This window comes from Aythya ferina (genome assembly GCF_964211825.1).
Source record: "Aythya ferina genome assembly, chromosome: 2".
Taxonomy (NCBI): domain Eukaryota; kingdom Metazoa; phylum Chordata; class Aves; order Anseriformes; family Anatidae; genus Aythya; species Aythya ferina.
In genome coordinates, this window is record NC_140297.1 from 40,568,636 (window position 1) to 40,590,558 (window position 21,923).

The 21,923-nt window shown below is 46.0% G+C and overlaps 1 protein-coding gene across 1 annotated transcript; it reads left to right on the top strand.

Annotated features, from left to right (window-relative positions):
- The first annotated feature begins 833 nt into the window (after positions 1–833).
- Positions 834–21,644, top strand: NR1D2 (nuclear receptor subfamily 1 group D member 2). The gene is made up of 8 exons (XM_084511749.1): positions 834–980; positions 3,153–3,413; positions 5,398–5,486; positions 6,463–6,607; positions 8,258–8,874; positions 12,221–12,406; positions 16,249–16,459; positions 20,939–21,644. The coding sequence occupies exons 1-8, from the start codon at positions 965–967 to the stop codon at positions 21,133–21,135; spliced, it is 1,722 nt and encodes a 573-aa protein (XP_084367875.1). The 5' UTR covers positions 834–964; the 3' UTR covers positions 21,136–21,644.
- Positions 21,645–21,923: the final 279 nt, after the last annotated feature.

Consider the following 21,923-nt stretch of genomic DNA (forward strand, 5'->3'; position numbering starts at 1 on the left):
CCCTACCACCAATGTCACCACCAAACCATGTCCCCAGGCACCATGTCCAACCTTTCCTTGAGCACCCCCAGGGATGGTGACTCCACCACCACCCTGGGCAACCCGTCCCAGTGCCTGACTGCTCCTTCTGAGCAGAAATGTCTCTGAATTTCCAACCTGAACCTCCCCTGGCACAACTTGAGGCCATTCCCTCTAGTCCTGTCACTGGTTATTTGAGAGAAAGGGCTGACCCCCAGCTCCCCACACCTTCCTTTCAGGTGGTTGTGGAGAGCAACGAGGTCTCCCTCAGCAAATGGAGGCTGAAGCACCAAAGGCATGGGCTCTAGGCATCTCTCTAGGTGGTCACCAGGAGCCTCCCTGATTTTTGTGTGGGGAGGAGAGGCCACAGGAGCACAAACGCTGTCAGGAGAGGCGCCACACGAGCACAAACGCTGCCTCTCCGTGACAGGATTTGTTCTGCCCTGCGTGGAGGGGCGCACACAGACAGAACCGTGTCCCTCGGGGGGTTGGGGGGTGCTTTTTGAGGGACACACTGGCGCTGTATGAGGGCTGGCCCCGAGGCGCAGCCCAGGCATCGGAGCTGCGGTGCCTCAGGCGGCTCCCTCAGCCCCCGCCGCCATATTGCCGCACCCCCCCCAACCCTCAGCACCGCACGCGCCCGCCGCACGTGAGCGCGCGCGGCGCGGAAAACTGTGTCACTGGGTGAGGGGGCGTGGCCTCGGCGGGGGGGGCGGGGCGTGGCTCGGGGAGGAGGAGGCGTGGCCTCGCCGCGGGGGCGGGGCGGGGCGGGGCGGGGCGGGCGGCGGTGCCGCACTGTGCGCGGCCGCCGCTGGCTTTTGTTGTGGAGGGGCGGGCGGGCGGCAGAGCGGGCGCCGCGCTGACAGCAGCCGGCACCGCTCCGGGCAGCTGGGCGCGGAGACACGGCCGGGAGGGGAAGCAGGGCAGGACAGAGCGGGGCGCCGCCATGGAAGTCAGCGCGGGTAAGCGGCGCAGCGCGGTGTGGTGCGGCGGGTGCGCGGTGGGTGCACGGTGCACGGTGCAGCGCGCGCCCCCCCCCCCCCCCCCCCCCCCCCCCCTTTTCGTTTTCGCCTTTCCCCTTCCCCTGTGCGCGCCCCCGCGGCGCCGTGCGGGCGGCTCACATGTCCGGCGCGGCGGGGCCATGTGCGCGCTGTGTTTACGTTCCGCGCGGCGCGCCCGCTGATTGGCCGCGCCGCGCCGTGACGCGCAGCCTTGCATAATCGGCGGCGGCGGCGCGGGGCGGCGGCGCGGGGCGGCGGGCGGCGGGGACACGTGAGGGCGGCCGCGCGGCTCTGCCCTGACCTACATATAGGGGGGGGGGGGGAGGGAGGGAGGTGACCGTTGGCGCGGAGGGCGGCGGCCGTTGGGGAACGGGAGGGAGGGGAGGGGGGGGGACGCACGCGCGCGGCCGTGTGCGCGCGCCCCTCACGTGGCCCGGCCCGGTGCCGGTTGGGGAGGGGGGGGCAGGAGGAGGAGGAGGAGGAGGGGGGGGGGGGGGGGGGGGGGGGGGCGTTGTGTAACGGGGCCGGGCAGGGCCAGCACCGGCCCCGCGCCGCGCCGCTGGTTGGGTCGGTGGAAAGCCAGCGTTTTTGATGGAATAAATAAAATTAATGTGTTCTTTATGATTTTTTTTTTTTTTAACACGGGGGGTGATGAGCGAGGGGCCCCCTCGGGTGCTGCTGTCAGGCGGCCCCTCAGGGAACGGCCGAGTAACGGCTGGCCGCGCTAAGCCGTTGGGTTTTTTATTTGGGGGCACACAAACCAGGGTTCCGAAATCCCCCAAATATTGCAGACCCGCCCGGAGCAGGGTGGCGCCTGCCGGCAGCACGGCACGGCGGACTCTGAGCTTTGCCCCGGCGGCTGGCAGCGGAGCTTTTTCCTTAGGAATGGGGATAAAAAGCCCCACGGAGGGGTGAGGGCGGTGGGGCGAGGAGCAGCCGAGCACACGGGCGTGTGCCGGGGCTGACCTCTGCCGTGGGGCTTCCCCGGTGATACAGACCACAAGGCCGGGAGAGCTGGTGCAGAAATGCTGGGAGCACCACTGCGGGTGATTCAAACTCCAAAATTTGTCGCAGAACTCAAAATTTCTGCCCGCAGGAGCAGGTTGTGTGGCACCCCCAGGGCCCATCAGCCTTTGGCTGTGAGGGGGCAATGCCGGAGCTGCCACACAAGGTGGATGCTCGGTGAGGGCTCCGCTGGCACAAACGCCGCTGACCCGTGAAGGAAGCCAGCCCGTGGCTGCCCTCACGGCCCGTAATGCCTGCTGGCCTGGGGAATCCCGGTGTGACGAGGCTGCTGTCGGACCCCTGCGTGCGAAATGTCGAGGGCTTTCCTACTGGCTTTGGAAATAGTGAGTCGCAGGGACGGGCTCGAAATGAAGTGAGAGCAATTCCTCTCGCTTATAAAGCAAGGAAAAGAGGGCTGCGAAAAGCCGCGGCTGCTTCCGTGTCTGCCCGAGGACAAAAAGCTGTTTCATCTGAAGGATCCTTGAGTGTGTCAGATTGCAAGCAGTCTCTGCCCTGCCGTGTCTTGCAAATAGCAGCCTGGCCATCGGAGCTTGGCTGCTGCTCGAAGTGCTGCAAAGGCTTGCCACAGGACAAATGGCATTTAATAGGCTAACCATGCTGCAGCGCTACTTCTTTCCCTAGCTTGCTTCCCTTCTGCATCGGGAGCACCTCCCAGCCCTTCCTTTCCGTGCCTCCAGCTTGTAGCCTGCGTGGAGCCTTGTGCTCTGCCCTATTTCTGTCCCTCACCTGTCCTGACCTCGCAGCGCTGAGGTCCTTTCTCTTCCCTGGCCTTTGCCTGTGCTCTGACAAGGTCTGCTCAGGGGGCTGCCGGGGAAGCCCTCCCTGCACTGTGCCTTTCTGCTCTGTTTTCGGGTGCCGTGGCTGCGTGCGGTTGTGGCGCCGACTGAAGGCAGCTGATAAGGGGAGAGAGGCGGCTGGGGCAGGCGGGGAGGTCACCCGCTGCGGGCTGATGGGGAGACACGAGCGCGAGGGAGGGCAGGGAAGGAGAGCATCCAGGAACACGTGAGAGCCGGGTCTGGCGGTGCTGGGTCATGGCGTGGCTCACATGGCCGTGGTGCATGCCTGCTCGTTATGTCACTACATGCCGCCTTTTTTTTCTTGCCTTAGGGGGTGTGATAGCTTACATCAGCTCTTCAAGCTCGGCATCTAGCCCAGCCTCATGTCACAGCGAGAGCTCAGACAGCGGTTTCCAGTCATCCTCCTCGCCTGTACCATCTTCTCCGAACAGCTCCTCCTCAGAAAGCAGCTGCAATGGCCGGAGCAGCGAGGGCTCTGACGGGGCACCAAAGAGCGACCGGCTGGAGGAGACTGTTAAACCAAGCCAGTCGGGTGTTGCTGGCTTGACAAAAGGCCATAACGGAGTCACAAGTATGTTTGGTGCCTCTTGGTGAAACTGCCAGTTTCCCCTTCACATCCCGATAGTCTGGAGCTATGTGTGTGTTACAAGCAGGTCCTCCCTGTGCCTTCCTTTGCTGGCGTGTAGCAAAGCCTAGTTGTTTTTTTATTTTTGTGTTACTTGCTGACAACACATATGGTATGATACTACCATACAGATGCTTGTAGATGGGGGTCTCGTTGCTGCTAGCTTCAAACAGTCCAGAAATACGGTCCTGCTATATCTCAGGTCTTCACTAATGAAAACCGATCTTTAATAAGAATCAAACCCTCAGTTACAAAGTTGCGATGAATTAGTCTTCTATAATCTTGAAGTGCTTTGAATAATGCAGTGATAATAGTGATCAGAAACTGCCTTAAGGAGTATTTATGGAACTGGTTTGCAAATCTAGCTTGTCTGTTTTTTTTTTTTTTTTTTTTTATTACTCCCTCCTTTGCCCACTTACCTTCCTTCCCCCCTACCCCCAGATTTCTTGAGAAACAAAATAAATTACCAAAATGTTAAGTTATACCTACATAGCTGCTGCTTGGACCTGTGTGTGTACGTGTGTGTGTACGTGTGTAGATATATATATACACACACACACATATATATATATATATCATATATATATGTGTGTGTGTCTGATCCTAGGTCTTAAACTGTGGATGTTAAAGCAAAGTAATCATAAGTTGGGACTAAAGCATAGCCTTTTAAAATGCGTTTAACAATTAGCTCCTGCTATACTTGCTTCATGCTTTTTCTGATACTCACAGAAGACCACAATAAGGAAATACATTTGAAGAGTTTTAGAAGGGCAGGCATCATGCTAAGTTCTGGAATGAGTATTTCAACAATCAGCTGTTTTTTTGAAGGCTGGATTCTTTTAATTGGCAGAATTGTTTTATCACTTTGAATTGTTACGAAACTAGAATTACTATCTAACAGTTCTACCATAAAAATCTGTCAAAATTATCTTTTTTTTTTTTTTCTCTTCAAAGTGTTACTACTCTAATTCCTTAGTAAGAAACTTTACTTGCTCTTAAATTTGCTAGCAGCTAGGTTTATGGTATTGACAGAGGAGGTTTCTGAAGACAAAACCTGCTGTAGACTGTAGAGGTGTGTGGATAGATAACATTTTAGCTCAATACAAGTTCTGTAAAATATTGAAATTTTGTGGTTTGGTTCTCTTTCAAAACTTAAAAAAAAAAAAAAAAAAAAAAAAACTTTACAAATGAAACCCAAATGTCAAAGAAATTTGCTCTTCTGGTAGAACATGGTTCTGCTGGAGTAATTCCAGCTGTGTCTGTTACTCAGTGCTAAGGTAACTTTGTGGTTTCTGAAGTCATTGGTAAAATTCCCATTTGCTTAGTAAAACCAGCGTTAGGCCAGTGCCGAGGATTTGCAGGAGTTCTTTATTGATAAACTGAAATAAAACTGGGCAGGAAGAAACTTCAAAAACCTAAGCTATGAGCGTATTTACAGAGCTGAGGAGGTATTTTCAAGCTGAAGTGTGTAAGAAAAGATGTCTGTTTTCAGTTGAGGAAACTGCAGCCATTATGTGGGCTTCCTTGTCCTGATGCAAAGACAGATTGAGCTGAAACTTTGGTGGCCTAGTTACCTAAATGATCCTTTTAAAAATGCGTAAATGTAAGCAGGCTCGTTTTCTACAAATGAGTACAGTGCTACTGTGATTGAAAGTCCAATGAATACATGTTTTCTCCTTATTCTGTTGAGTGCTTCGTGTTTTTTTTCTTTTTTTTTTTTTTCCTCCCCTCCTATTCACTGGTACCTTCTGAACTGTTCAAGGTTTTTGTACACCCTTGTTTTCTGTCCCCTTGCTGTACTTTTTTGTATGTTGGACTGACCTGACATATTTTGTTTTTAGACTAGGTTTTAAAAAGCTGGAACCGTGTTCCCGCAGTTGTTACTGATTTTCTACATCCTTGACTTTTTTTGTTGTTGTTCTGATTCTAGAATTCAATGGAATGGTTCTTCTCTGCAAAGTCTGCGGCGATGTCGCTTCAGGATTTCATTATGGTGTTCACGCCTGCGAGGGCTGCAAGGTGAGGTATATTTCTGCTCACCTTCCTGCTGGTGAAATGCCCTAGTTCTTTCTTTGAGGGAAAAATGGTGATACTGCTGACAAAAATATGTATATACTCGCATATATATATTGGTATGATTCTCTGTTAAAAATCTGAGAATTTTCAGACAGAGTACAAGCTGTAGGAAAAGGCAAACTAGTTAATGATATGCAGCATTTTCCAAAGGGTAGTACTTTCTGTCCTTTCCCTTTTTCCAATCCTGCCTGACCTGGAGTGCATGGCAGGGAGCAGAAACTGGAGACAGAGGTGGTAAGGACCACGGTGCGCAAGATATGCAAATGTTATCTGCATTAGGAGGTGGTGGGTGTGAGTTGTAACCTGGGATGGGACACAGAACAAAACAGCTTTGGAAGAGCAATTCTTCGCCATGGCGGAAAAAAAAAAAAAGGATGCATGTATGTTCATGCATCAGTAGATGTGTATTTTCAGATACTGTAGCACTGCAGATACTATGTTCTGTGAAGGAGTTTGTCAATTCACGGGTTGTGTGGAAGATCCACCTTCGAAAGTCATATGGTGCAAGAGGATGGTTTTGTTGCCAAACTACGGAGGCTGAAGTCAAAATATCTGATTTTGGCTTTCACCTTTGCAGCGAATGTCGTTAGGAGGCTGAGGAAGTATCTCACAAACTGTCAGTACAGCGATGAAAATAATACAGGAGATACCGTGCTCTTAGGTGCTGACTATGCAGGGAGGAACTTAGCATCTTCTGTAGTTAGAAGTCGTAACTAGATTGCTTTATATGCAGATCACAGGCTGAGGGGAAGTAAGTCACGAGGAGCAGCAAGTTCTTTAAAATCACTCCAGGCTGTTGGCCTGAAGCAGACAGTGAGATGAGGTGAAATTCTCCATCCTTTCAGAGGGGTGAATCTTGACAGGAGGATTTGATATGTGCTGTAATAATAGTTGAGGGGGTTTTGTTGTTTGTTTACAGGGTTTCTTCAGAAGAAGCATTCAGCAAAACATCCAGTATAAGAAGTGCTTGAAGAATAACAACTGCTCAATAATGAGAATGAATAGGAACCGGTGCCAGCAGTGTCGTTTCAAAAAATGTCTGTCTGTTGGAATGTCAAGAGATGGTATGTTCCTGCGCAGCGATCCTCTGCGAGTGAATCTGCTGCCCACCACAAAACCCATTGCTGAGGGTCTTAATGACAGAAAACACAGCTGACCCTATTGTCAGGGCCAGATTCCCCGTCAGAGTGCGTTTAGATCAGCTTGCCACCTTGCCCTGTGACTGTCCCGAACTGGTACCATAATGCTGGCCAAGGAACCGTCCTCCCTTGCCTGGAGGTTGATAGGGTGTGGTGCACTGCAGTGGTCTGTTAGGGGCATAGATGGAACAGGAGTCTTGATCTTGTTTTACTCAGTTAATATTTGAAGTGGTTCCTTCCTGAATCCAGACAAGATTCTTTGTTGCTGTTGTTTTTTCAGTAAAAGGGAATTCTGCCTGGGCTGTTTCTTGTTGAATTGAACAGAACAGCTTTTTAATATGAGTTGGATCAGGCTCACTGGATTTTATGCAGTTGGGATAGCCTTAGACTTAACCATTATGGAGCCAAATGGGTTAGTTTTGGGTGCACGGAGCATGTGTATATCATCATGGTTTTGTTTTTTTGTCTTTTTTTTGTCTTTTTTTTTTGTTGTTTTGTTTTCTTGAGGGAGCAGGGAGGAAGGGAATAATGCTGAGCTGAGTGGTCACGTTGCTGACTATCTAATCCTTGTGACTTTTTAAATGTAGCGCTGAAAGTGTAGCTTTTAGTCTGCTACAACTCACTGTCACAAAACACAACTCTTCCTTCTGTTTCACTTTTTAATTTTCTCTGGGTTTTTATTTCACAAGAACTAGGAATCTTGGGCTGCTAATAATTCTGTGGGTGGGGTGTTAAAACTTATTTTAAATAATTGTTCTGAGTTCTTGTCGTGCATAGGAGTTATTTCATCCCCTAGGCGCTTGTTTGCGCACGAGGTTGCACCTGCTTTAATGAAAGAGATTTAGTTACATTAATGATGGACTACTGCATGAACCTAATTACATCAGTCGAAACTGGTTGCAAGCCCTTGTAAGGCTGTGGTTGGACGGGGTGGTAGAGGCAGGTGCAGATTCCCCAGGACAGGGTCAAAAGTGCTGCAGCCACAATGATGCCCATCCCTTTGCCAGCAGAAAATGTCTTTGTCAAGGCAAAGTTATCAGGAAAGTTTGCCAAGGTAAGCCTCATTCCGCACTGATTCTCTCCACTGTTTTGGCAAGTTACATAATTGGTCCATGAGGAGCTGTCTTGCAGAACTTGTGTACAAATATGATATGAACTGTGTTTAAATAGAGCTAATTGTCAGCACACAAAGTTGTGCTGATTTAATTGATCCAACCTCAAAGCCTGCCACTTAATTAACTGACTCAACTGTGTGTATAGTCCATAGCTAAATTTGTAGAAGAAGGGGGAAAGACTTCAGTGTTTATGTGCTTTATAGCTGCCTTTTCTTTGTATGTAAACGGCATCATATAGTTCATATCTCATGCCTATGCTGTGCCCAGGAAACTCTTTGACTTAAGTGGTAATACCCCTGCAGCAGCTCTGCTGAAAGCACTAAAAACCCTCAAGCAAGGTTATTGGTCGGGATGTGTATTTTGTACATGTTCACGCTGTTTTTTTGTTCTGGTTTGATGTCTGTGCCTGCTCTAATGCTTCCAGGATTGACTTTAACTTTTTATTTCTCCTCCTTGGTAGCTGTTCGATTTGGCCGCATTCCTAAACGCGAGAAGCAGAGGATGCTGATTGAGATGCAGAGTGCCATGAAAACCATGATGAACAGTCAGTTCAGCGGCCACTTACCCAATGAAGCATTAGCAGAACATCAAGATCAAACACCTCAAGAAGAGCTTTCCTCTAAACCCAAGCAAGAGCGGGAAACCCTCAAAAGCCCCTCTCCCCCTCCTAGCTCTGACATGGCTAAGGAAGAAGTGATTGGTATGGTCACTAGGGCCCACAAAGATACTTTCATGTACAACCAGGAGCAGTCCCAAAACCCAGCAGAGATGATGCAGACCCAGGGTGGGGAGAGAGTGTCAAAGAACGCCGAACAATATATGATGAGCAGTGAGCACTGTGTTAGTGGGCTCAGCGGCCCGCAGTACCCTGAAAGTGAGCAGCACCTTGGCGGACAGTACAAAGGGAGAAGCACGATGCATTACCCAAGCGGGCACGCCGTATGTTTCACAAATGGCCACTGTATGAACTTCAGCAACGGTTACACTCAGCGGCTGTGTGATAGGATCCCAGAAGATGTCTTTTCTCCAAACAGGAATACCACTTACTCTTGCAGCACTGGAGGAAGAATGCATCTGGTATATTGATATCAATTGTTTGATTGGGTGAAAGGCTTAGCCAGAGGTGTGGGCTTTTTTTGGGTTGGTTTTTTAAACCTTTAATACCTAAGAATGGATTGAGCTGTGCACCTTCAGATGGCGAAGCTCCATACAATTGGCACAGCTGCTGAAACTTAACATAGCAGTACAAGTTTGACAGCACAAGTTGTGATGAGGGCGAGTAATGGCTTGAGTTGTGTGTAGGATCTGAAATCGTACAGGCGATGGAGCTTCTTGGATCAGTTTCTAGACAATTATAAAATAGACTAATCTCAAAGGGCATTGGTTGAAGAAAGCTCCGTTTCTTTTCTTGATTTAGAAATGAAAAGGGATGTTATGAGTTTACAAATTCCCATCTTCACTGAATCCTTTTGAAGACTTCATTTTAAAATAATCTACACAGTCAGGTGTGCTATATTTTCCTTAAAAGATATTCAAAACAAATTCCTGGAGTGAAAGCTCAGGGCTAGGATTTGAAGTCAATCCAGTTGGATGCCTTGCTGATGTGTTCTCAAATCTCTCTTCTTGTGTAGGCTGTATTTTATTTATTCATAACGGGTGTAGGTTTATTTTGTTACAGGCCGTGTAAAATAGAGGTTCGATGGGGGACCCATTGAACTTGGGTAAGCATCCTTCTCATGTAGAACATCTTCAAATCTGAACAGAGACAGAAGGAAAATGCACTGCTAAACCAGTTGAGAGAAGTTCAAGGTCTTTTCTATAGTGCTTGCACAAGTGAGGGTCTGAAGACACTTCTAGGTATCCTAGACAACTTAGCCAGACCATTTTTTCACTGCATTCTTAACAGAGATGCTTCCTATTTTCTTGCATATTTTTTCTTCCTCTTTCCTTAACAAAGGTCCCTCCCCTTTGCCTTGCACCTGCTGTTTCCCTGACATTCAGGCAGGCAGTTCTGTAAGCCCCTTAAAATAGATTGTCCTTCTTTTTATCATTGGGACTGCCTGGGATGAGGGAACATAACATCCTTGTCCTCATCCTGTCTTACTGTCGAGAAGTGCAAGCCCCTGACCTTTCTGAAGGGGTTGAGCTCCCCGTGTTTTTCGTCTTCCTAGTTTATAAAGGTTCCTCAGAGGTTCTTGCAGGCCTCTGAAAGATCTCCACGTCCTGAAGGTTGTTTGTTTTGAGGCGGGATTTCAGTGTTTCTCGGACTGTGGCATATGTGGGTCATGCCATCCCTAGCAGGCTCTGACCTCTAATTGCAGACTCAGGGCACTCCAGAGTGGCAAATAGTAATCATTCCCAACCTTTCTTCCTTGCAGGGAAAGTATGTGGAGTCATTGTGACAGCATTCTTGGCACTCCTGAGAAGCAGAGGTTAAACCTGTCAGCATGGGCGGGCAGGGAGTGGCTGTGCCTGCAGAGACCCAACCAGTCAGTTTGACCTGCCTGTAGCAGCTGCAGGGAGCTTTAACGTAGCCGGCAATGAGGAAACAAAACCAAATCAAACAGAGAACTGCAGGCCCCCGCTGCAGCCCTGACATTAAGGAGAGTTTTGCCAGAGAATTCACGGCGAGCAGGATCTGACCAAAAGGAGTCAGGGAGTGTAACTAGACTCTGAACCAGTGCAGAGGCAGATGTTCAGGGGGTTGGCGATTTTTATTTTGGTTGGTTGGTTTTTTGCTCAATGACACCCGGACATGCACACCTAGAAACGTACTGCTTGCAGTCGTTCCTGAAACAGGTTCCCCGAAGAGAGCCAAAAACTTCCATAGGAACGACTCCTGGGCAGAGATCTCTCAAGAGAATGTGGACATAACACACGGTGGGGGGAAAAGCGTCAGCTTCCCCTCAGGACCATTTGCCATGAGGGTTAGGATGAACAACCATAGGAGGAGAAGCTGAGGTGTTTTTTGTGTCAGGTCCACAGTGGGATGCTGAACCAGAGATTCCTTATTTTTAGAGTACTATGTTTTTAACAATTCCTGCATGAACCTCGGCAGTGGTGCCTAGACCTTTCCTTCTGTCAGAAATATTGCCAAATGAAAAGCATTTTGTTTTGATTTGGAACGATTTTAAGCTTAAGGAAAAGGTCCTCTTCCAGTCCAGAGGTAATGATTTGGTTTTGGGGGTTGTCCTCGGAAACACAAAATGCCATTCTGATTCACAAGTGAACCAAAAAATCTGCAGTTCTCTTGATTCTTAAAAGATGAGAGCTTTCTGCATGTTGAATGCCCACTTAATAGCTGATACGTGGTGGGGGGAAAACACAGAAATACCTGATTATCTTGTTTTCCCTCTCTGCTACCAAATACACACACATACCCACATTGAGTATGCTCTTGTAGTGGATCTCAGGACATTAGAAGCAAAAAATTGCTAGATCGTTAACAGATTCAAGATGCCCTGCAAAAGCAGTATAGCTCTGTGGAATTATTAATTTATTTAATTGCTTTTTGTTTGCTTTACTGACATTACGTAGGGTTTCGTAGACCATTTAATATACTTTTTGAAGAGTGCTTGAAGGAATTATTGTCCTCGATGACAGGTGAAATAAACATTAAAATGGTTAAATTTCATTAAAAGATGTAAGTTTTATGAAGCAGAACTGAAAGTCTCTCAGAACACGTGGCTGAGTTTTATGCAGGGAATTTCCTGGCAGTCAGCCTTGACGAATGTGTCTTGATCTCATTAAATGGATTCAGACTTCCTTATGAAAAGTTTCTGTAAGTTTGCTTAAAAGAGAGAACATTTTATCTTTCTGTGATTGAGCAAAACTGGAATACGAGTTCCTGGGTCCTACCTTGGTGATAGGAGTAAAAGCAAACATTTAGGATAGGAAGACTCGTCAGTAATAAGGGTGTAAGCCTGTGACTCAGTAAACCAAGGCTCGGTTCCTTGCTCTGGTGTTGACATCTTTGTCACCTTGGCTGAATTACTTAAGGTGCGTGCAAAGCAAGAAGGATCTTTGAGAATACATGTAGTAGTGATTGTGAGATTACAATCGATTTTGAAATCATGATTAATGGTGAGATTACAGTGATAATGCGAGTAAGAGAAATCCAGGTGTCAGGAATGTGAGAGGTCAGGGAAGAATAACACGTATTCTCTCAAGTCTTTCACCATGAACAGTGTTTAGAAACAGACTGCTAATGGACATTTTTTGATTGCTTTCCTTTTTTTTTAAAGGGAGGTGGAGGGAAAAATCTGGTTGTTTAGGGGGCTGACTGAGAAATACTATGTTTTTTTTCTCCTCTCTGCGCTGTTGCAAAACTTTATTGAAGAACAGACCTGCTTCTTTCAACTGTTTGTCAATATTTGGAATTATATCTATGAGTTGTTTTCTGTGTATGTTTTGTAAATATTAGGTCTGCCCGATGAGTAAGACTCCCCACGTGGACCCAAACAAGTCTGGCCATGAAGTCTGGGAAGAGTTTTCCCTGAGTTTTACCCCTGCAGTGAAGGAAGTGGTGGAGTTCGCCAAGCGCATCCCAGGTTTCCGAGATCTCTCCCAACATGACCAGGTTAATCTTCTGAAGGCTGGGACCTTCGAGGTGAGACCACTGTGTGTGTATTGCCGACTTGACAAGCTGTATGTCAGTTTGACCCCCCTGAGAACAAAAATCAATAGAGCTGGGTTGGGTAGCACCAGTTTGTTCACGGATGCCAGCTCTGAGCTTTCCTTAAGCTGGTGGCGTCCAGTGCTGCTTGGTCAGGTATTGGTGAGCTGTCTCTTTTCCAACTAGACAAAAAGTACTCAGCCCTCCTACTGTTCCTGCTTCCCTGGGCATTAATAAATGACTAATGAGGAGCTTCTTGGTTTTATATAGCAGCAGTTATTCTGATAGCTACCTTCGCTTAGCGTGGAGAGAAGCAGACTGCATCTGGAAGGGTGGATAGCTTAGAAAGCTATCCATTGACTTCACAATTTTGCAGAGGAATGCATTTATCACTCTGGATGTCCTCCCTTCTTCCACGATGTTCTATATGCTTGCTGGAGCACCCATCCTGCGGTGGCAGCTGGGGATCACTAAAGCCCCCATCGTTCTCCAAGGCAGCTAACTGCTGCTGCTGCAGCTCTCTAAATCCCCTGTACCAGCTGCAGCCTGGTTTACAGTAGACATTAATCCCACCAGGTCCTCACGGTTGGTTTCACCCACTAGTGGTCATGACATAAATGTGCACTAGTGGTGGTAAATTGGAAATGATGCCAGAGGGCTCGGTGCTGCTTTGTAATTAGTGACCTTTGTGAGGGGACCTTTACTTAAGGTTCTAATTGTTCTTCCAGACTCTTGTGTATATTTATAGGTATCGTGCACATTTTATAGGTATACAAGTGTGAAATGTAAGCATAGAGATGAGATGGAGCCCAAAGTATTCAGTGTTACTGTGCTTTTCTGGGGAGGGCAGGGTTGCTGATGCTTTTGCTCTTGTTTACCTGACTTGCCCTTTCAAAGAGGAATGCTTTTGTATTTTGTATTTACCTGATCTGAAGACATTTCTCTTGTAATGTGTTGGGTCTTTTAAGCAGCCCAGTTCTAAAATGGATAATAGTTAGGATGGAAGGTACAAGTTATACCGGAAGACTTGGTGTCTGGGGTGTGTCAGTTTCTCTGCGTATTTCCATTTAGTTCTCATGTATTTTTTCCTGTTATTCTTGACCTTTTAATCTAGAACTCTTCTGTAGTTAGGGGCAATATTTTTACTCCTTGAGTCTCAGCCTCTTACATTGCTGTAAACATTGCACAAAAATGTTGGTTCCTCCTCTGCAAAGCCGAATAGTGTCCTGTGTCCTCAGAGGAGGTGGAGGGTGGAAAATCAGGCTCTAACTGGTCATATAAGTTAAAGCCAAACCCTCATGTTTTGCAAGTAAAATGTTTTGTCTTGGCATTTCTTCACCTCCAGCTTTTCTAAACCTTCATTCATATGCCTGTTTGCCAGTTACAAGCACTGCTGATAAAAAGGTTTCTATGTTCAGGGGAATTACTAATGTCTGGCTGCACGCTTATCCCTACTCACCCATTTAGAAGAAACACTAATACTGATTTCTGTTAGTGGACTGGTACCTGTAGGTAGAGGCCTGTGTGGCATTTTAGCAACAGAGAAAACATCAAAAAGATAATGTTGCAGAGCAATGAATAAAACCTACAGGATTAATGAAACCATTTCAGTAGAAGCAAAAGCATCTTCAAAGCCTGGTGTCTACAAGGTCATTTCTGTCTTCTGGGTAACTAAACTAGGATACCCCAGCATCTGCATGTTAATAGAAAAGCCTGAGAAAACTCCTGCCTCTGACCCTGTTTTGTCTCCCTCGGGCACTGGCATGTAGCTGTCTTGGCACTGTGCTTAACAGCAGCTTGTACTCAAGGAGTGCTTGTTCATTTGAAGATGAGAAGATGCATGGACTCGGTGTGGGTGCAGAAGCAACATAGCTCTCTATATATTCACACGTGTGAGCTACAAATCCGCCTTAGAACGGGGAGTACTGTGGAGCTCAGTATATTGTAGTTGCATTTGCATGGCTTTGTGTGGGAGCCAGCTCAGGAGGGCAACAATGAGCCTAAAGTAAGATCCTCAGCTGGCCTTGAGCTGGTCCTCCCCCACCCCAAATGTAATTAACGGTAGAGCTAACAAGCTCCTTAGATCCACGGGGCTAGTGGCTCAATTTACGTACAGACTCACTTGGTAATTTGGCTGCAGGTGGTGGGGAAGTGAGCAAACACTTGACTGTGGGGTTTTATGTTCTTGTGTTGCTATGGTCAGGTGGTAGGGTTGATCAGGTATGTCCTCAGCATGCACAAGTACGAGTCTGGCTTGAGGTGAAACAGGAAAAATTAATCACGTGCTATACCATAGTCTAAACTGTGCTTCCCTGGGTTAGAATTGTGATGCTGAAATCCCTAAGAGAGGTCTTTGCCATATAATAAATCATCACAGCTTCGTGGGCTTCAGTTTTGAAGATCAGCATTTATGCTGGTTGGCCATTATCCGAAGTTAGTGGTTTGTGCTTCTAAAGCCCGTTCCAGTAAGGGGAGTAGTGTTTTGAATGGGAAAGTTGAGTATAAAGTGGTGGGTCCCTGCTAATGCACGAGTTCAGCTTTGTCTGCACTTCCAGTCTCCTTTTGTTGCATTTTTGAGGGTTTCTGTAGAGCCTAGGTTTATTCTCCCTGTAGTAAGTGTCATCCAAAGACATACAGCTTAGGTGACAAAGGTGAATAATATATAGTGTTCATGCGTCCATCAAGATTGCTGCATGTCATGTGGCTGTTTAAATGTAGCATCAGGTCACGTAATGTGCATGAATGGTGTTTGAATTCTCAAACCTTTTCTTTTTTCCCTGAACCCTCCTGTTTTTTAAGCTTGTCAAAGGCACTAGTCTTTTCTGAAAACCCAGTTCTTCGTTCATCTGTAGTAAACATCATTTAAATTAATGCAGTTATGTAGCGTAAGTGAGAAGAGATGACTCATGCCAAGAAGGTACAGCAAGTCTGAAGTTTTAACCAGTGCCAGTTGGTTCACTTTCTCCAAATAAGAAGGCTGTTGTGTGCAACTTAAACCTTGAAAATGTAAATGAGGTTGTTGAACATGAGCAAATGAAACTTTACAAGCCATTCCACAGGGAAACATTTCACAATACGGCTGAGAAACCACAAGAGAAATTTCAGCCCAGAGGGGTAAGTTCAGCACATGTCAACTGCTCCAGCCCAGGTGCTTGTACCAAAGGGGTATTCCCAGCTGCAGCTACAGACCAGGTGCCGTTTCAAGCCCCGCTTCTGTAGCCTTTTGAAGGCTGTATGTGTGGCTCTTTTCTACCAGAGCTCATTAACATTCCTGTGGAAACAGTGATGCAGCATGGTACTTTCCCAAAGAATGCCTAGTGGGCCAGATCACCAGGTGGTGTAAATCAGCATTGTTCCGATGGAGCTGCTTCACTTTACACCAAACGAGAATCTGGTTCAATACCTTTACTTCGCTGCTCCTAAGTGTGGCCAAGAAAACAGTTCTTCTAATGCTCTGTATGCCTTTGGCTGTTCAGTGGCTTAAGCAAGTTGTCCTCCTTGCATATTTATGAACGGCATTGTGCTCATGGCTCAGGCTGTCTGAGGCTTAAATTTTAATTTTCCTCCCTTTCGTGTTCCATAGCCCCTTTCCTGCATCCACTCCCTAAGTTTTTTGCTCGTTTCTCTAATACTACTGTGGCAGAGCTTGCACTGTTTCCTACAACTCAACAGCATGCTGGGAGTTTCTATACAGAATGCTTGTATGGTAGTCAATAAGAACGAGGCAGTTTTGAATGATGTTAAATAGCTTAATTTTTTTTTTTTTTTTTTTTTTTTTTTTTTGAGAAATCCACCTTTGTTTCTCTGCTTTTTGTTTTTGTCTCTTCCTCCACCAGGTTTTGATGGTACGGTTTGCATCTTTGTTTGATGCAAAGGAGCGTACCGTCACCTTCCTCAGTGGAAAGAAGTACAGTGTGGACGACTTGCATTCGATGGGAGCCGGTGATCTGCTCAACTCCATGTTTGAATTCAGTGAGAAACTAAATGCCCTGCAACTTAGTGATGAGGAGATGAGTTTATTTACAGCGGTTGTCCTGGTATCTGCTGGTAAGGAGAGAAGAGTAATTTACATCTTGGCTAAATTTTGAATATGGTTTCTCTACTAAAAGATCTCTTTAAACAATGTATCTTGTTATTTCAAGCCTAAGTCCCATTTAGTAGGTTTCACACTACTAGCAGCCTATAATTTGCTTTTTTCCTTATCCCTTATGTCTAATATGGTCTTTTGGAAAAACGTGTCAAGGGGCTTATGTTTTCCTTCTGCTTTCTGTAGAATTCAAAAATACATTGCATAGTTACCCAATGGCTATTCAGGAGCTGTCTGACTCTTCCCTGACTCATCTAAGTTTCACAGGACAGCATCAATGAAATTGCTCCTGACTTGAACAGCCTAAGTCTTGGGATAAGGTGGTATTTTTACTTCTGAGTATGGTCATCGAAGCCTTCTGCGTATCTTACTTAAATCTAAATCCAACGGTTTGATCTCTGCCCATGTCAGCAAGAAAGCCCTATTTGTGTGCATCGTGACTTCTTACAGCTGAAGGTCTGCCAATCCACTAACATCTCCACCAGCCTCGTATCTTGTTTCAGTCCCTGGATATACAGAACACCCTGGCCCGGATTCAAAGAAGGATTAAGCACCTACTTCTGTAGTATTATCTAAAGCCTCACATTAGGCACATTAGCTCTGCATATAATGCCTGGAATACAAGATGCAGAATCCCTGCTTGGTGGATAAGGAGCTCTCTAGAGGTAGCTTGGAGGAATGCTGGCAGTGCCCATTATACAACAAGCCAGTGTCTGGGAGCTGTTCACCTCTTGGCCAAGAGGTTTTCAATGTGAGTGATGTAGGCCCATGTCTGTTATCAGGGAGGGACACTGCAGGCATGGTGCTGTAGGCACATGAAGCCTCTGTAAACAAGGTGGGACAGTTCAGTCTAGCAGCATTGTGCATGGCCTGACTGAAATGTGGCAGCAGAGGATGCAGCAGCTGTAGCCCCTTCAGTTTGTAAACGGTGGTGATGAGCGGTGGGTGGTGGGGAGTTTGCAAGCTTCAAAGCTGGAAGGAAAGGCAGCGTGAAAGAAGTGTGGTACCATAGTCTTTTAGTGAAAATGTTCAGGTAGCGGGCAGAAATCTGCGGGTTTGGTTGCTTTTCCAGATTCTGCTTTACATGTATCGTTCCAAAAATAAATTGACAAGAACTGAAGACAACCTTCAAAGTGAGGACTGAGAACTGGGCCTCCTCCCTCCTTGTGCAACATCATAACTAGGCCACAGCCGTTCTCGTTGCTCAGCTGCAGGGCCCTAGAATATCACGGTGTCTGTACTGCCTGTTTTGAGTGTAAGTGCTCTCTGCTCTGTTAGGTGTCCTAGCACAGAGCCTCTCTCCCTCCCCCCAGCCATTTAAGCACTGCTCCGTGCTGTTGCTGGTTCTCAGTACAATTTAGCCAAGGAATGGTATCTAGCTTGAACACTTCTAGGCAGGTATACAACCACAGTGTCAGAGCCACAGAACAGGACATAAAGATGAAGTGTTCGGTATTTAGGCTTCTTGTTGCATCTGAGGTTTCTTCAGATTACGGTTTTGGACATTTGTGCTGCCTGTCTTAGCTTCCTTGGGACCCAGTATGGAGTCTGATCACCATTTCACTGGAGTTCTTCACAAAATGTTTATTGAGTTTTACAAAACACAACTTCATTGGTCTTTAATGTTTGGGCCCAGGCTTGAGTTTGTGCCATGTATTCAGGCTCAGTGGTAACGTTGGCTGTCACTGGGAGTTCAGAACATGCAAGGAATACAACAATGCAAGGAAACAACTTTACGTTGTCGCTTGCAATAGAACCAAAATGCCACAGTCATGACATCCACAAGTAATCGAGCAATCTTCATAATTGAGTGTGTGCCTGAGAAGTGCTCCCTGACAGAGCTTGGGGAAAAAGAAGAACCTTCTGGTATTCCTGAGGAAGATGCTTGCAGTGTGGGGCTTGCCAGAAGTAGAAGGGACCTGTAGGACTGTGCACTTGCTGATGAAGCGGATCTCTAAAGGCAGGTCCTCTGCACCCTACCCCTCGGGGAGAAGCATGACCCAGGGAGTCATTGGTCATGAAGTGGAGGAAGAGCTCAGTTAAAGGAGGAAGAAGAGTTTGAGGGTACGGCATTAGAGAAAACGACACGGAGATGCAAACAAAGGGAGAAGACGCTGTAGCTGGAAGACGAACTGAAGGTAGAAGAGTAAGGCTATTAAGATGTCTATTTCATCTATGCCTACTTCATCTCAGAATGAAAGGTAGAAAGAGAAGATAAAAAAAGGATGATAGTCAAGATTCACATCACTTCCAGAAACAGACAGGAATGTGTGATTGTTGAATGCTCATTAAGTAAACCGGACTAAAATTCTGTGCTGTGCTATTTAAAAATCCTCTAAAAAGACTTTAACTTGCTTAAACTGTGTCTATGAAATTGTCGGTGGAGGGGAAAAAAAGGAACATTCATAAGCCTCTAAATAATGCTGGTAGGGAGGACATTTGTCTGAAGTGTCTCTGCATGAGGCTGGTTGAATAACTACTCCTACGAGGGACATTCGGAATAAGCAGGGTGAAGAAGCATGGTAGTAGCAAGGAGTGTAACTGCATATAACCCTTGTTCTGGTGTCAAATGTCAAGGAAAGAACAACCAGGGTCTTGTGAGGCCATGGAAGTGCTTCTGGTGGTGTTGAGGAATTACACTGGTTCCATTCCAAAACGAAATGAATGCTTGACCTCTGGCTTCAGTTAGCTGAGATTGTTGAAGATGGAGGCGAAGTGGCAGGACAGATCACTGGCACTGAAGAAGGAGGAAGTGCGATGGAAGCAAAGCTGAAAGAATGTGGTTTGTGCAGGTCTAGAGACCAGATAATCTCTTTAACTGAGGGTGATGCTTTGTGGTAGAATATAAAATACACACCCTCTATTATTCTCTTATTTGGATAGCACTAAGGAAACCTTCAGCTGGCCATTGGGAGCAACCAGAAATAGACTGAGAGGGCGAAGAAATACTTAGATTTATTGAGCTGAGGAGGTTACAGCAACTCAACCAAGGCAACCAGGAAAGTCTGGACTGCCTTTGCTGAGGTGAGGAAGCACTAATGTCATTGTACAGATTTCTTGAGGAAAAGTCAACCTGGCAAACTTGATGCAAATGTCATCATCCCTGCTCAGGGCAGAGCAAAGCTAGAGGGTTTGCAGAGGTGGGGCAAGAGGAATAGTTTGCTTAACAAAGGCAGAGAAGTTTCTTTTTGCTTACATTCTCATACATTCTCTCTTGAAGAGCAGCTATCAAACCTAATAGACAATTTGTACAGAAGAGTGGAATGAATGCTAATTATCGTGTCTTGACATTAATCGAGGTTCCTAACTGTTAGAGTAAAAGGTTCTGGAACCATCTTCCTACAGGAACAAAAAAAAGGATAACTGCTTTAAGATGGATCCTTAAGTGGATTATATAGTACTTCTTCCCATAATGGTAGGGAGCTGCACCGAAAATAGTCCAGGAGGACTCTGTGCACTCTCTTCACCTGAGAACTCTGATCAGATTGGTGCTGACAGCGTAAGGCAGGGGATTCCCACTCTGACTGTGTGATCTGACTCAGTGCTACACCAGGAAGCTGCTGTAATGCTGTGTCCCAGTGGTTAAGTACACGTACGCATCGAAGTGCATTTATGTTCGTGTCTGTCACTCGTGTGTGCCCTGCTGAATTTCCATGGAGTTTAGGATCAGCTGGCTACAGCCTGGAAAAAACAGCTACTGTGCATGATTAGTAGGTGAGGTATCCTGCTTAAAGTTTATCATTTTAAGCTACTGCTTCCACCCAAGGAAAACAGGCATGTACTTAAATACAGCTTTCTTGAAAGAGAAGCTTCAGAAGCAAGGTGAGTGCAGTATGTGAAGATGTATTATTTTTCTTGATGTTGAAATTTTTTCCTTTTGCTGGGGATTTTTGGGTGCATTGTGTTTCATTTAGTCATTGCTTGCAGAACACACTCAGAGATAGTGCCCACTCATGTCAAGGCTTGTACTCCCTTTGCCACTGGGGATCCCATTGTGCAAAAACAAGCAGGACTTGTCCTGAGTGGGATTTCCGTAACCAAAGGTAAATCACAAGTTTAGGGTTCTGTGTCCTGCCTTGAGAATTAATTGAAAAGTCTACTTCAAAGTGCCTTCCTTGTCTCTTCTTTGTGTTGAAAGTTATGATTCAGCAAAACATTTAAGTGCATGCTTCTGTCCTTTTCTGGAAAGGTGGGTAAGTGATTACAGGAAAGGTGACTGAATGCCACCAGTTCAGCATGGTGAACTTAATACTTTACAGAGCTGTTGCTAAATAGTGTTTGAAAAGGTGTTTGGTATCTGTGTTTTAATTGTTCATTTGCTAATGGATTAATTCTTACAGTGGCTTTATGTTGCAAACTACATCTGTTCAGTTCTCTCTTTTTTTTTTTTTTTTTTTTTTTCTCCTTCTCTCTTCTCCCCCCTCTTTTCTTTTCTTTAGATCGCTCTGGAATAGAAAATGTCAATTCTGTGGAGGCACTTCAGGAAACACTAATCCGTGCATTAAGGACCTTAATCATGAAAAATCACCCCAATGAAGCCTCTATTTTCACAAAACTTCTTCTGAAGTTACCCGACTTGCGTTCCTTAAACAACATGCACTCTGAAGAACTCTTGGCCTTTAAAGTTCACCCATAGGCCTTTAGGTTTCATTCGTACCCGGACTTGCCTCGTGTTAAACTGTTTTGTGCTAAAATATGTATTTATACAGTTGTACCACTTGTTGGAGAGGGAGTTCACAGACTGTGAGCAATTGATAGCTGTTCCATAACCATGCAATAACGCTTCAGCAGGTGCTTTCAGCTAACAACAGCGCGGCATTCGGAGTCCTCCAGGATGGCCAGACCCAGCTGTGCTGCACTTCTGCAGAAGAGGTTGCAATGAGCCTGAGTAAATATGGACTGTTCTTTCACTTGGAAGAAGAACCACCACTGCCCTCTCATGTAAACTGAATGCAGAATAGCTGTGTGTGAGCATATGGAAGGTGGGAATGGGGGGAACAATCCTGTGTTAATAGGAAAAATGGAAGAGCTGATTTAATTGGTCTTTCCCTTATCTAATATATGTGTGTCTGTGTCTCTTGATAACTCACTCATGGTTTCACTGTTGTTGTTCCATTAAACCTGATGGAATGATTTCAGCCTGCACCAACTCTTCACAGAGCGTGTGTTCATGCCATGTGTATATACTATAAATAGCTAAGTAATGGGTGTTTATGACTATATAAAGTACAGAGTTGTGTGTATATACGTGTATGTATATAAATAGTTCTATACATAAAGTATACATATAATTTCTTCACAATATTTTAAACTGTGAAGGAATTTAAACTTACGAAAGAAGGCGATCTATGGAAAGAACCAAATAGATGCACTTTGCATATTGCTGAACTAATAATCTGAGCATTTCTAATTTTTAGAAAAAAA